The sequence below is a fragment of the Fundulus heteroclitus genome, chromosome 1, assembly GCF_011125445.2.
Source record: "Fundulus heteroclitus isolate FHET01 chromosome 1, MU-UCD_Fhet_4.1, whole genome shotgun sequence".
NCBI classification, from domain to species: Eukaryota; Metazoa; Chordata; class Actinopteri; order Cyprinodontiformes; family Fundulidae; genus Fundulus; species Fundulus heteroclitus.
This window is the reverse complement of record NC_046361.1, coordinates 20,040,227-20,054,596: the sequence shown is the minus strand read 5'-3', so window position 1 is coordinate 20,054,596 and position 14,370 is coordinate 20,040,227. Positions and strand designations below refer to the sequence as shown.

Below are 14,370 nucleotides of genomic sequence, written 5' to 3'. Positions count from 1 at the left end.
GCTGCAAAGCCATGGACAACGCAGACGACTCTCCCTGTGGCTCTATGCTCTTTCATGAGGAGTGAATGTTGCTTGTCAAGACTTGATGCAATCTACTAGGTTTCCTTAGATAGGAAATATTTTTTATCAATCTGTATGATTTGATTGAATTTGACTTTCTAAAGTGCCTTGAGATGACATGCATCATGAATTGACACTATATAAATATAATTTAAATTGAATCGAATCATGATTGCTTTGCTTGTCTGCCTTCACACACATATGACCATGAAGGACAACCGGTGGAGTTAATATAATGTTGCCCTATGCTGTGTAGTTTCAGTTCCTGTGTTGGGAGTTTTTAAAAAATAATTCTTCCACAAGCATATGCATGAAGTCAGATATTTAGGGACGAAAAGTCCGAGCTTGTAGTCTCTGCTGTAATTCATGCCCCATTAGTCTGTGCAGGCAGGTCAGGTTCTTTCACATTAAACTCTCATCCCTGTCTGGACCTTGCTTTGTGCACTGGTGCAGTCATGTTTGAACAGAAAGGGGCCAACCCCAAAATGTTCCCACCATGTTGCAAGACTAAAATGATCAAAAATCCCAAGCTGTTCTAAAGCATTGGGAGTTCATTTTACTGGAACTAAGGATCTGAGCCCAACACCAGAAAATAGCTTAATCCAGTCTGGCAATTGGCAAACCCAGACTCACCCATTGGATTATCAGACCGATAGGCAGGATTTTGCACTTCAGAGAACATGTCTGCTCTAGATTCCAGTGGCTGCATGCTTTACATGACTGCATCCGATGCTTAGCATCACACTTGGTGATATAAGACTTGGATGCAGCTGCTCGGCCACTGAAACTCATTTCATGAAGCTTTCAAGGCACAGCTCTTGAACTAATCTGAAGGCAACATGAAATTTCCAGATCTGTATCAATTCCACAGAAAGCTGATGACCTCTCCAAACAATGCGCCTCAGCATCCACTGACCGACTCTTTCATTCTAAGAGGCCTTGTTGCTGTCTTCCACTTTGTTGTGACACCACTAACAGTTGAGTGTTGAATATTTATCAGGTAGTGTGGATAGATTATTGCACAGGTGGCATCCTAGCACAGCACCACGCTGGAATTCATGAATCTCCTGAGAGAGACCCATGCTTTCACAAATGCCCGCAGAAGCAGTCTCCATGTCTTAGCTGCTGGCTTTTATATACACCCGTGACCATCAAAGTAAACAGAGCACACACATACACACACACACACACACACACACACACACACACACACACACACACACACACACACACATATATATATATATATATATATATATATATATATATATATATATATATATATATATATATATATATATATATATATATATATATATATATATATACATATGGAAAAATACACCCACACAATGTAATTAACATTCTGTTGTGGTATTAAATCACATTTTTTTTTTTTTATATTTGTCGCCACATAAAGTGGATCCAGGCCAACAGTGGAGTGGGTATTCCCTCGATGGCTCGTGGGCTCGTGTTTTTTGTGTACTTTTTATGATCTGCATCATCATTAAGGGTGGTAACCAGGACAGAATAGCGTCATGAGTCACTGCAAGATATGGATGCCACACAAACTCTGTAAACCACCGTTTAGTGAGCAGTCATGTCATCGCAGTGACGAACTTCCTGGGTACATTTTCATCATGTAGGTCCCTGTCCTCCCCCTCCTCCTCCTCCTCTTCCTCCTCCTCCTCCTCCTCCTCCTCCTCTAAAAGTAATGTGGAGCCTATTTGCGACGCGCAGGCTGACAGAAATGACGCGAACACGAATGGAGGAAAAACAGGTTTGAGAAACAGGGGGGGGAAAAAGGAGGGGATTAGTAAATTATTATCTGAGAGCACGGCGCAGTCTCGCTGCTCAACGTGGCTGAGGCTGATAAACGACGAGCGTCTATGAATGTTTTTTTTTTACTTTGTGTTAACGCCTACAAGGACACAGGAGCGCAGGCGAGACCGAGCAGGTTGGGGAGGTAGAAGAGGGGGGAGGTTGAGGATTTAAACAGTTTTTCTTTTTTAAACTGAATCCAAGCGACGTAATCCAGGGAAACATTTGGATATCATGGCTTGACCAGAGGAGACTCGTCACCAGCCTCCGCCGACAAGCTGCAGTGAGAAATAAAGGCCTCCTCTCTCTCTCTCTCTTGCTCTCTCTCTCTCTCTGTCCGTCTCCTTCCGCAGATGGAGCTCGGAGCTCTTTAATCCAGCCACAGAGCTCTCTGACAGGCAGCGGAGAGCCACACAGACGGGTGAGGTGTGGAAATGTGCACAGAAGGAAGCGCTTTTAGTCATGCATGTTGTTGCTAGAAACGAGACGCTCATGTTGCCTCATTGCTGAATTCCCCCCTCGCCGCTTCGCTGCTGGCTGCTTACGTTTTATAGATATACATAGATAGATGCTCCAGCCCTTCAGTTTGTCTTTACTTCTGTTCAACAGGACGCTTTATTCGCACTTGGAGGAATTTATGGGATCACAAGGTAAGCTTCTCGGATTATTCACGGGTCTCTGTCCTGCTAGGATGTTGGCTGTCAGTGCTTTCAGGATGTATTTACTTTCATTTTATATATATATATTTTTTTTTGGTTCTGCTCATCACAGGCTTTTAGTTTCCTTTGTTTACAGCCTGAACATGCCAACAGCTGATGTGTTGTCATCAGACTGTATGTTTCCTAAGCAAATAGCTGTCCTTTAAACATGTGCTGCAGGCAAATTACCTAGATTTGGTGCTATTTCTGTCTGATTTGCAGTAAACCGAGCACATATATGAATGCAACAAAGCCACAAGACCCTTGGAGCAATTTCTGAGCTAAAGCTAAAGTAGTCCCCTAATGGCTATCAAAAGCTTCTACCTTGCTTTATGTTTCAATCAGTTTAAAGAGTAAATGATTGCGAGCAGGGCCGGCCCAAAGTTTAATTGTGCTCTAAATAGAATTCAGTTTTGGTGCCCATTCGCAGATAAAGTTATACTCAATAAATTTGAAAATGGGTTATGATGAGGCTCTTTCATCATATTATAGGTACCTTTTGAAAATAACCTTTAAAGTATTGCAATTTTTTTTCCTAATGGTCTTACGTAATTACCTGTTGACAGAAAAATCCTCATAATTGGCCAAAATAAATGCTTTCAAATATCAGCCTGCAATTATTTAATCCATAAAATCTGTTTCACTTATTGAATTTAAAAGATGAACTTTTCAATAATATTTTGGTTTATTAAACATGACACATTTTGATTTCCATTAGTACTTCTAAAAGACTTTGGCCAACGTCTCAGAATTGTGCCTCTTTTGTTTGACATCAAACGTGCAGAAGTAGGCTGAAGTGAGCTGCCTCAAGTAGTTTTCTTTCACTAACTATTTATATGGTGGTGGACATATTTCAGGAACTTACACACACAAAATACATTTTCAATGATCTAAAGTAGTAGTTTTAGAATTTAAAACCATTTTGCCCTAATAAAAGATGAAATTCTTGGGTATCTTCCACAATTTCACTTGAAACTGGTGAACGCTTGTGACCCAAACATTCAAAAATGCTCAAATTTAATCTATCTTCTAGGCATTGCCCCGAGACATTTAACAAATGATTTGGAATTAATGTTTTGTCAGGAATAACTAACGGTTAATCAACTTGTAATAGCCCCTTGTTCTAGCCGCCCTCATTATTGTAGAATGTGCAACCCTAAGCAGTAACTTACTTCACTTATGCCCTGAGCTACCTCTGACCATGTGAATAAGTTATTACTAGCAGTAACGACTTTTATTTGCTCCTCTGTGCAGTTTCCTCTGATGAGATGAGTGTGCGTGCTGGCCAGGGCAGTGATGAGGTGCTGGTTTCTCAGGCAGTCTGGGATTACCTGGCTGCAACTGGGCGGCCCTGGCTCATTGACTTCCAGCGCAAGCAGGGGATGAGCGCCCGCATCATTAGGCGAGGAGAGAGGGGGGGCTGCTGTGCTGTGAAGCTACAGCCGGTGGAAAGCTCGAGGAGCGGCAGACCCGGGGTGACGGATGGACCCATCTCTAGCGAGACCCGTAAAGCCTTCATTGACTTATGCCGATGTGCCCGCAAAGAAATGAGCAAACAGGAAGGAGGACCCAAGCGGAAGAGGGCCCTGCTGCCTTGTGTGGGAGCCATGGAGCAGAACGGCGAGGGGAGCCTGCTTCAGGCTCCACCTTCTCAGCCCCGGCGCTCTCAAAGACAGCAGCAGAGGTTCAGGAAGCCTGCTGATGAGGAGGTGTGCGCCATGCTCCATGAGGCCTCCCTAAGGAAAGACATGGACTCCAGCATGGGTTCCCACAGTGACGCAGAGGATAGTAACACTTGCTCAATTTGCATGGGCGACATAGTGGAGAGGACCACCCTGGAGAAATGCGGCCATTCATTCTGCCGCTCATGTCTGGAACAAGCCTTTAAGGTGAAGAAAGCTTGCCCCGTGTGCAGACTGGTGTACGGCCAGCTGGTTGGGAACCAGCCCACCAACGGATCAATGATCGTGGAGCGGGAGCCAGATCTGGAGCTTTCTGGCCATGAAGGCTATGGGTGTATCTGCATCATCTACAGCTTCCCTCCTGGAATACAGACAGTAAGTAGAGGCGGGTACAGATGGAAACTGCCAAATACAAAATATACAAAAGTCTAAAACACAACCTACCTCTCTTGTCCAAACAATGATTCAAACCTCCTTTTTCCGCATTTTGTCATGCTCAGTCAGATTAGACTGAATACAAATGCACATCACACTTTTCAGATTTTTATTTGAAAAAAAACAACAACAACAAACAAAGCCTAAGACCATGCATCCTTTTTTTTTTCTTTTTTTTTACAACTTCATAATTATGCTCTGGGTTGTTTTGGTCTATCACATAAAGTCCCAATAAAATACACATGGTCGGAACGTGACGAAATGTGAAAAAGCGTAACTTGGCAACTTGAACCCTTTTGCAAGACACTGTGCATTAATCTTCTCTAGAGTTGCATCTAAAGGTTAACTCCTCCAACAGTAGGGAGGAAACCGTTGATTCAAAGATGCAGTCCTCAGTTCTATTGTACACCCACAGGGATAGAAAGAGCCTAGCGTAGCACCCCAGGAATGTGGCCAACACAAAACATCTGCGTTTCTAACTTTAACAACCTATTCAATAGTGTAGATTTATCTGCCATGCATGTTTTTTCTGTTTCTGTTTTAAGCAAAACAAAGTTTTGTTTGTGAACTAACAATTTTATTTTTTCTGACATGATCACGAAACAGAATCCTCCAACGCTGTCCGAAACAAAACACTGTCTCATATGCCCCCCCCCCCAAACCTTTGATGCCAGTTTCTTTTTAGACTTTTGATTCAAAGCCAAACAACATCCAATAAGTGAGAGAGATTATTGTGTCAACACTGGGAAATTTGCTTTTCTTTTATGGAAAGTTGAAAAGGGTTTTTACTGTTTCGGACTTCCCCATTCAAGAGAATGTCTCCAGGGTTACAAAGCTGTAAATGTGATCAATGTTTACCGGGATCCTTGCCCTGGAAATCACCTCTGAGGAACTGTAAAGTCCCCATGCATGGTGTCCTGTAAAATTTCTATCTTTATATAATGTATAAAAGAGAAGTTAAAAAATGATATATAAACATATGTGGATGCAGAAGTGTTTGCTAAGGTTTCTGCCAGATACAGTTCAAATTAGAAAACAGTGACAGAACTGTCAGCCACTTGCAGATTCTAAGTTTGTTATGATCCCTCTAACCATGAGATCTACATTATGGAGCACTTTGTTATTCACGGCATAAAAGTCCATCTGGTGACATGATGGAGCTGTGTGTATATGCAACTGAGATTGCGAAACCAAAGTGCTGTGGTTTATGAATCTGCAGCGTTGACATGAGCTCATGTATAAAAGAAGATTTGGGCATTTCCCCTATAGCCAATAATATCTGGCTGTTGCTCAGCGCCGTAGCCCTCATGCTGCGTATTTGAATGTGTTTAGTAACAGAAGTACAAGCAATGTTGTTGCGGGTCATCTTGAACATGCTATTATCTTCATCTTATTCTAACCTGCCTGCATTGCAGCCTGCTTGCAGCCTGAGCTTTAGTGTTGCAGCTTCAGTTTTCACTTAGTTTTGTAGCACTACTTCACACTTGTTTCTTTAATGCATCCTGATCTTTTCCTCATAGATGTTGGCTCTCAAAATTATGTTTCATTTTGAAAATGTAACTTTAAAGCAAACGTTAAATTATCTTTTTATTTTATTTCATATAAACCAACAAAGTGGTGCATAATTGGGAGTAAGGGATACATGGTTTCGGAATGTAAACGTAGTAATAGCTAAGTGCAGTGTGTATCCCCCCCCCCTTCCTGTTCTGACGCCTCTAAATGACATCCTGTGCAACCACCTGCCACCATAAGATAGGAGCCACCTATTTAGTACAATGAGTCAACCTATGTAATTTAATCTCAGTATCAGCACGGCTGCTCTGTGAAGTCAGCCTCAAGGCTCACTGGTAACTATGGAGGAGTTGCAGAGATCTGCAGGTCAGGTGGGAGAATCTATCATTAAAAACTGGCCTTTATTGATGAGTGTTTAAAAATGAGGCCATTTTTAAAACTAATCCAAAAGAAGTCTGGTTTTCAGTTTGTCACAAGCAATGCAGGGGACACAGCAAACTGAAAATATGGTGCTCTGGTCATATAAGACAAAAGTTAAACTTTTTGAAACTTCATCAAATATACAATGTATGGCAATATGTTAACATCCCTTATCGCCCTCAGAATGGGATGCTCTTGGTTTAACGTGGTGGCAGCAAGATGCTGTGGGGATGCTTTTCTTCAGCAGGGACAAGCAAGCTGGTCAGAGTTATGGGAAAGTGGATGGAGTTAAATTTGTGGCAATCCTGGAAGAATATCTGCTAGAGATAGCAGGAGACTTGAGACAGAAAATTTGAGACTGAAAGTTCACCATCTAGCAGAAAAACAACCCTAAACATACAGCCAGAGCTACTATAGGATGTTTACTGAATATTAAGGTGTTTAATTGGCTCAGTCAAAGTCTACAACTCAATCAAAGTAATAATTTCTTACAGGACTTGAAAATGGATGTTCTCAGATCTTTCAGAGAAGGGGCAAAAGCCTCCGTCCCTACGTGTGTAAAGCTGGACGAGACGTAAATCTCATGGATAGTTTGCTTTACCTTAGTCTAAGAGATATACAGGAACAAAGTTAATGTCCACAACAACTCCAGTGTCTAAAAGAAAATACCTGTTTTTTTAATCATGCTTAAGGGTTACTAGTGTAACGATATTTATATACTTGCACATCCATGTTATGTTGGTGGTTCACAGAGCCTCAAAAATCTTACAAATACTAGTTATTTCATGTCAGTGGCGTATTTAGGCCATTTTTAGGGGTGCTCAGCACACCCGAAAAATTACTGATTCAGAGTATTCCTGCGTGTCGGTTCGGCTCTGCCAGACGTGTGTACATGCACAGGTTCGCCTAGAGCACCTCCGTTTGAAGCGCTCGGCGTTCCGACAGTGTTATGCTCACATATTCTCATTTCCAAGAAATCTCAGAAAGAGATACTAAATGGACAGTGAAAGAGGGCAAATCAGATGCAAAGAGCCTGAAAAAAAAAACATCCTAGAGAACAACAACAAAGAACAAGAAAGAATGCACATCTGCAAAAACACCACAATGGAGACACAGCACAAGCACAAATGACACAGCAGTGTGGCTTGTGGTCGTTTTGAGCTTCTTCAAGTCGAGAGTTTCTGAGGAGTTTGATGGCATCGTTGCATGGGCATAGTTTTGCATAGGGACCATAGGTACATGTCCCTACCAAAATTTTGAACCGACCAAATTGACCCTTCCAATAATTTGATGTGAATAACGTTGTAATATTTATTGTAATTTACAATACAACGTTGCTGCTGCCTCACTTATTTTCCTCTTGTGGCTTTGTCTTTCCTGTCCCTTTAAATGTGCAGCACACGTGACTGTGCTGTGTGCTGTTTAAAGGCATACTATGCAACATTTTTCAGTTAATTAATGTGTTCCATACCGTTTTGGATGATTAAATGAGTCATTTCAGGTCGAACTAAGGTTTTCTCGGCCGCCCTGGTGGTCTGTGGGGGAAATACCGCACTTGCAATTGCAAGAGCCCTCGACCCGCACACACAGAAGTCTCGCTTTACGGCGAGAACTCCATGTGTTTTCGCCCTGCCATTCACTATATGCATGCGCGAAAGCAACAACAAAGAACCGCGTGTTAACGTCAAATAAACATGCCAGCATTTCGAGTTTTATTATTACTTTTATTATTATTAATTTTTTTTTTTTTTTTTATGTTGGCGAGACGCTACCGCGACGGCCGCGGCGAGGCGGCCGCAGCGGCCGCGGCTTGGCGAGGCGGTGGCGGTAGCGTCTCGCCAACATAAAAAAAATAAAAAAATAAATAATAATAATAATAAAACTGGCGAGGCGGCGGCCGCGGCTGTGGCTTGGCGAAGGCGGCCGCCTCGCCAAGATTGTGCTGCGGGAAGCTTGATGTTCATACCTTCGCTGTGTTAGTCATTGTTTGTACTGCCGTTTTTTCCACTTTTCGTTTTGCACTTTTGCGTTCGCCTGTCTGCTAAGCTCAAAACAACCGCGCCTGGCTTGATGGAGAAACCAGAACAGCTGAGCATATTTACGACAATGCACTTTTACTTTCACCCTCTAGGGGGAGCCTCGCTGGAAAATCAACCCCGGTTGCATAGTATACCTTTAACTCCACTCTCATTGGTTGTGCTGCCTTAAATTCCGCCTTCCCTCTTCCTCATTTGCTGTTTTCTATTGCGTTTGTGTGTATGTGCATGTGCGTGGGTGCTTGGAGCCCGAGATTTAAGCTGTGATTCATACTGGTATACTGCCGTTACCACAATTAATACTAGGCTACGAAACTAGTCCCAGTTAAGAAATTAAATATTATCTGCACTAAAATAGGTGAAAACTGCTGAGTGCAGTTCTGAACAGAAGCAGCAGAGAGAGTTTTTAATTGTTGAACTGGAGAAATTTAAGTAACCAACGTTAATATCTTTTTTATAAAACTAAATATTCTGTGCTAGGCAGGACAGGAGTTCTGAAGACTGCTGGAAAGATGAAAAAGCAAAGACTGAAGGCTATTCAAAATTCAGATTCTTAGCCACAGCTGTCTGAAAAAGAAAAGGTAAGAGTGTCGTCCCTTTTACCAATATTTCGTTACTATTATTGCTTTCATTTATTGTCGACCATTTGAGGCAGTTCAGGCATAAATAGCACATGTAATTTCTTTTACACAATATACAGTATATATTCTACAGTATATATTCTAAACAACTGCTATTTTTTGTTTAGACTTTTGCTTAGTTATAATAGCATGATTAGGGTTCCACAAAATAATAGTGCTATTTATTTGACTATTTCTACTTCTAGAATTAGGATTAAGACAAATAAAACAGAGGAACACCATTTACATTGGTTTTATTGTACATAGATTTCCACACTGTCCATTAGTAAATTAGTACAAACCAGAGGCGGAGCTAGACATTCTCATCGTCAGGGGCTTAGACCATAAAATATTACATTATTACAAGAGTAATTTGGTACACCTAAAAGTAAGCAATTATTTAATATGTTGTTGTAGATACTGATGGCTGTAGGCTAACCGTGGTATTTGTGCGTTCACAAACACACGAGAATCCGTCTTGTCACACTCCCGTTTCAATCGTTCGAGAAGCAACCAAACATGAGTTGACCAACCACGTTGTAGTATTATCGTTTGAGGTGGGACATACAGCTGTGAGGAAAACAATAGGTGCCGAGCCCACAGCTGAACCAAAGTAAACATGGCCGTGCAGGAGTCATAATCCACAATTTCATCTTCGAAAGAAGAACAGTAAGAAGCACTTTATGCATTTTTGATGGAAAATATGTTTTTACCTACCGTGATTGGACAAGGGTGTTGCGTTGTTCAATCAGCTCGGAAAGTTCTGCTGCATGTCCCTCTTTTCGCTGAATGGATTCTATGGAAGGAGGCCTTGACTGATAATATATAGAACTAAACTGAGAGTGCTACGCATTATCCTTCTAGCTTGCCAGGCTAGCTGTAGGCAGGAAGGCTCTCCTAGCGGTCTGTCTTACAGCTAATTCGAAGAAGCCTCTGATTGCAGACACTCTGTTGTTGTACGACAGTCTGATGAAGAGGATGCTGAGGGTTGTCCTTAATGTTCATCATTTTATGAAGAATCCTTCTTTGCTGATCATACCCTGAGGTTCAAGATGAATCCCCAGAACAGAGCCAACCTTCTTTATTAGCTCCAGAGATTTTTCAAGTCGCTGGCTCTGATGCTGCTACCCCAAGAGATGATGGCAGTACAGATCAAACTCTCCACAACAGACTTATATGCAACATTTTCCTGCAAACACCGAAGGACTTCTTCAAGAAGTACAGTCTGCTCTGTGTTTCCTTGTAGACGAGTTCACAGTTGCATTTTCAGGCCACTCTGCCGTTCCAGGCGAACACCGAGGTATTTATACTTCTCCATCATCTTCACTGCTTCTCCCATGATGGAACTAGTGTTTGACCTATTCCTTTTTTTCCTGGTATGTACAATCCTCTCCATTCAAGATTATTATTTCCACAATGTGTCAAAAAGCAGTCCCTGTTCTCAGCTTCTTGTCTATCTCTGATGCACTCAATAAATGCAGAGTCATCTGCGTATTTGTGTATATGGCAGGAGTGTGTCTTGTACTGAGAGTCTGAGGTACACTGAGTGAAAAGGGCTGGTAAGAGTCCTGTCCCCTGTGGTGCTCAAAGAACATGACCTTCACAGTGCTGTCTGCCTTGTCTAAATGACAGTGGGTTTGTTGAAGCAGGTGTATGATGTCATCTTCAACTCCAAGGTGATAAAAACACTGCGTGGGGTCTTGATAGTTGTTTGCTGCCTCAGGAAGGCCAACAAGAGTCTCTTTAGGAACGTATGATGTGGGATGTCAGGGAAACGGGTCTCTAGTCATTGAGGACTAGAATCTGGAGCTCTTCCATAACAGTGAGACCACATTTTTGCTCACATTTTAATATCATTATGAATAGGACAGCAATCATCATGCTTCATTCAAAGTACACCCTGAGTGCACCCATTTATAAATGTGACCCATATCCCAGTCGGTTGATGAAATTTTACAAAAAGAAATTTAGAGGCCAAAACATAAACAATTGACCCTAATATGGTAAGATGTTGTATGTCTTTCTTGCAAAAGTGCAAGACCTCTTTGTGTTACCCCTTATAAAGACCCCTTATAAAACAAGTTTAGATACTTTTTTATGAAGAAAAGGTCCAGTTTCTGCATTTTGATGTGTTCGGGCGGTGTGGGAAAAGGTTTGGACACCACTGACTGACGTATCAAAACACAAGTCAGGCATTTATGAGCCACCACAGATTTGGTTTCAAACATTTTGTTCTAGCACCTGTTTCTTTAAGTCCATGCCCTTTGAAAAGTTAATTCGTGAATTATTGATAAAATTTGCCGTTTTTATGATGGATGTTTATTCTTTGTTTGATTCTTGTTACGTAGTTGACATTTTTTAAGCGATGCCTCAGGAAGAAAATCGGAACTCATAATGCACAGTTGCTGATCAGCCTTGTGACTTCGGAGACCTTCATACACACAAAGGCGACAGTAGTTATGCATGTATGTATGAAATACAAGGTTCGGGAATACCTAACTACTTCAAAATTTATTTTACCCACAGCTTGATCACCCAAACCCTGGTGTTCGATACCCAGGAACAGACCGTGTGGCCTACCTCCCTGACAGCCCTGAAGGGAACCGTGTGCTGGGCCTGCTGCGTCGGGCCTTCGAACAGCGCCTTATCTTCACCATTGGTACCTCCATGACCTCGGGCCTGCAAAATGTCATCACCTGGAACGACATTCACCACAAGACATCTATATTTGGCGGCCCGCGCTGGTATGTACTGGCTTTCAGGTATTTGGAAAATCACGAAGAAATCTTAGAGGTTTGGTATTTGAAGAACGACTCATGAAAATGGAAGTATTTAGTTACTTTACACTTTTTGTTGCTAATTAAGCTCATAAAGTAGCATTATCCACTTTCTTCTTCTTTTTACAGTTTTGGTTACCCAGACCCCACATACTTGGTGCGAGTGACGGAGGAGCTCAGAGAAAAAGGCATCACCGCGGACTGATCACATGAGACTTCCAGGACTTTGGACTTTTCCTTGGACATGTTCCTCACTGTGGATATGACCAAGCTGCAGGTTTTGCTCTGTGACTGCCCGTCACCTATAAGATTGCTGAAGATAAAAACAAAAAACCCACCTCATCAGACAGGCGTCTATTGCTGCAGAATCCATATTTCCTCCACTGGCTGTTCTACTTTGATATTTTTTCCTGAGAGTGCGGTTTATTCAGTGCTACATGTGGAAGAAAATGCCGTAAATGTCACTGCTGGCACCAAGCCTCACTTCTAATGCACTTATTTAGGAGCGTGTCAGAGTTGATGGTATAACATATGATTTAGATCACTTATGTTTTGTGATTTATAGACAATTTACGTTTCATCAAAGTTTATTTTCCCCCCATGTGGGAGTACTTTTGTCCTATAAGCACATGTTTGGTTGTATCTCCCTGAAATGTATGTTGAACAAGTTTGATTGTTATTAATTACTTGTAATGATTGTACTTGGTTCATATAGCAGAAAAGCACTGCTTCAAGCAACAGATTTAAATTTCTGATGTTATTGCAATCTTAAGCACTCACAGGCACTTTGGTCTTTTTTTTTTTTTGGTGTGTGTGTGAAGTCGAAGTAATGGAGATGTGCTGTCTCTAAATGAAGGACGCTTAAGACAAACAGGTTTATGCAGCCGTCAGCTATTAGCTGGCAATACGTTCACATCAGTTGCTTCAAAAAGATGGTGGGTGACCTTTATCTCGGGACATACTTTGTATTTAAAATAAGAGGAATGTTAAATGATGTCTCATTGCAGCACCTTTTAGCATGCATTGGAACTTCCCGCTGTTTTTTTTTTTTTTTCCCCCGTCTTCACTCATGTTCTTTCCAAGATGTCTCCCAGGCCAGGCGTTCAGCCCGTTACCTCACTTCGTTAGGAACACACTCTTCTGAATTAGCAGATTTATTAAGATGTCAAATTTGAAGGGCATACAGATCACTTGAACCAAATCAAAGGCACAAAAGCTCTTTAAATATCTATGCTTCAGTCCCTTTTAAACTAGTAGATTTGCCTATTCAATAGTTTTATTCAAAATTAGCTGTTGTAAATCTATCAATGTGTAACCAACAATGACTTTAGTGATTGATTTGACTGGAGGCGAGTCACAGATCTCATTTTGTTGTGCCTTCCTCTGATTCCTTTTTTAATTAAAAAAAATAATCAGCAGTGATGTCTTTTGGCGAATGTTGAACAGTTTGAGTGCATTTTAAGTGCTGTTTAAATGTAAAGAAGCTTCTGGCTTAAGCTTTTAGGCAAAAACACCACAGTCCATCAAAATGTAAATGCTAATCTGGTCCAAAAAAATCCCCCTCTTCTCTCCAAAACTTTTGCCTAAACTAAACACAGAAATAGACCCTAGCCTTTAAGTGTGAATGTGCTTCGTGAAGTCCAGCAGCCTTTTATGGCCGAAACTGATGGTTTAAATTGTCGTTTCCACACGTCAAATGCTTTTATTATGTTTTTGCCATCTTTGTATTTTAGTTAAGGGACCAATCGAGAAATTTTTGGGACACAGGATTGAATTTTATCAAAGCTACTGTGCAAACCTTTCTATGCATAATGTAACTGAAGAAGGGGACAAGGGAAGAGGTAGATGGCTGGATTCCACGTCGCAAATCGAATGTTAAAGAAAAAAAAAATCAGTTCTGCTTTTCTAATTGTGTTAATTTGTACTTTAATATTCAGAATTATGTGCGCCACATTTTAATACTTGAATAAAAAGTTTTGTTTGGGTTTGTCCAGGATGTTCAGTGTGGGTCCTAAATAAACAGTATGTTGTGTGCTGCAGTGTCCCAAGGAAATGCTGATTCACTAGTAATTACTGTAACTGAGGTTGTTGTTTTTTTCTTCTCTTTTTTTATTTATTTCAACATCAACGTTACAGGGTTTGTAACACGTTTTCATTGGACTTAACAGCAGGTCTCATATGTCATAAATTAATAGCTCCTCGTGGACTGTCGCACACAGATATGAGAAAAAGAGATAACAAAAAAATACAGCCAATCAGAGATGAGCTTTGCACCACTTCCTAACACATGGCCTGAGAATCATCCAATG

General features: G+C 41.3%; 1 protein-coding gene across 4 annotated transcripts; it reads left to right on the top strand.

The window, feature by feature from the left end:
* The first annotated feature begins 1,765 nt into the window (after nucleotides 1-1,765).
* On the top strand, nucleotides 1,766-14,097 carry dtx3 (deltex E3 ubiquitin ligase 3). 4 transcript variants are annotated; one of them, XM_036137374.1, is made up of 6 exons: nucleotides 1,800-1,840; nucleotides 2,235-2,302; nucleotides 2,491-2,531; nucleotides 3,834-4,636; nucleotides 11,811-12,028; nucleotides 12,191-14,097. In XM_036137374.1, exons 3-6 carry the CDS (start codon nucleotides 2,519-2,521, stop codon nucleotides 12,264-12,266), a joined length of 1,110 nt encoding a protein of 369 aa, XP_035993267.1. In that variant the 5' UTR covers nucleotides 1,800-1,840; nucleotides 2,235-2,302; nucleotides 2,491-2,518; the 3' UTR covers nucleotides 12,267-14,097. The 4 variants fall into 4 exon arrangements, with proteins under 4 accessions (XP_012722027.1, XP_035993267.1, XP_035993270.1 ...); XM_036137377.1 differs by having other exon boundaries at nucleotides 1,803-1,840; nucleotides 2,235-2,307; XM_012866573.3 differs by having other exon boundaries at nucleotides 1,766-2,302.
* Nucleotides 14,098-14,370: the final 273 nt, after the last annotated feature.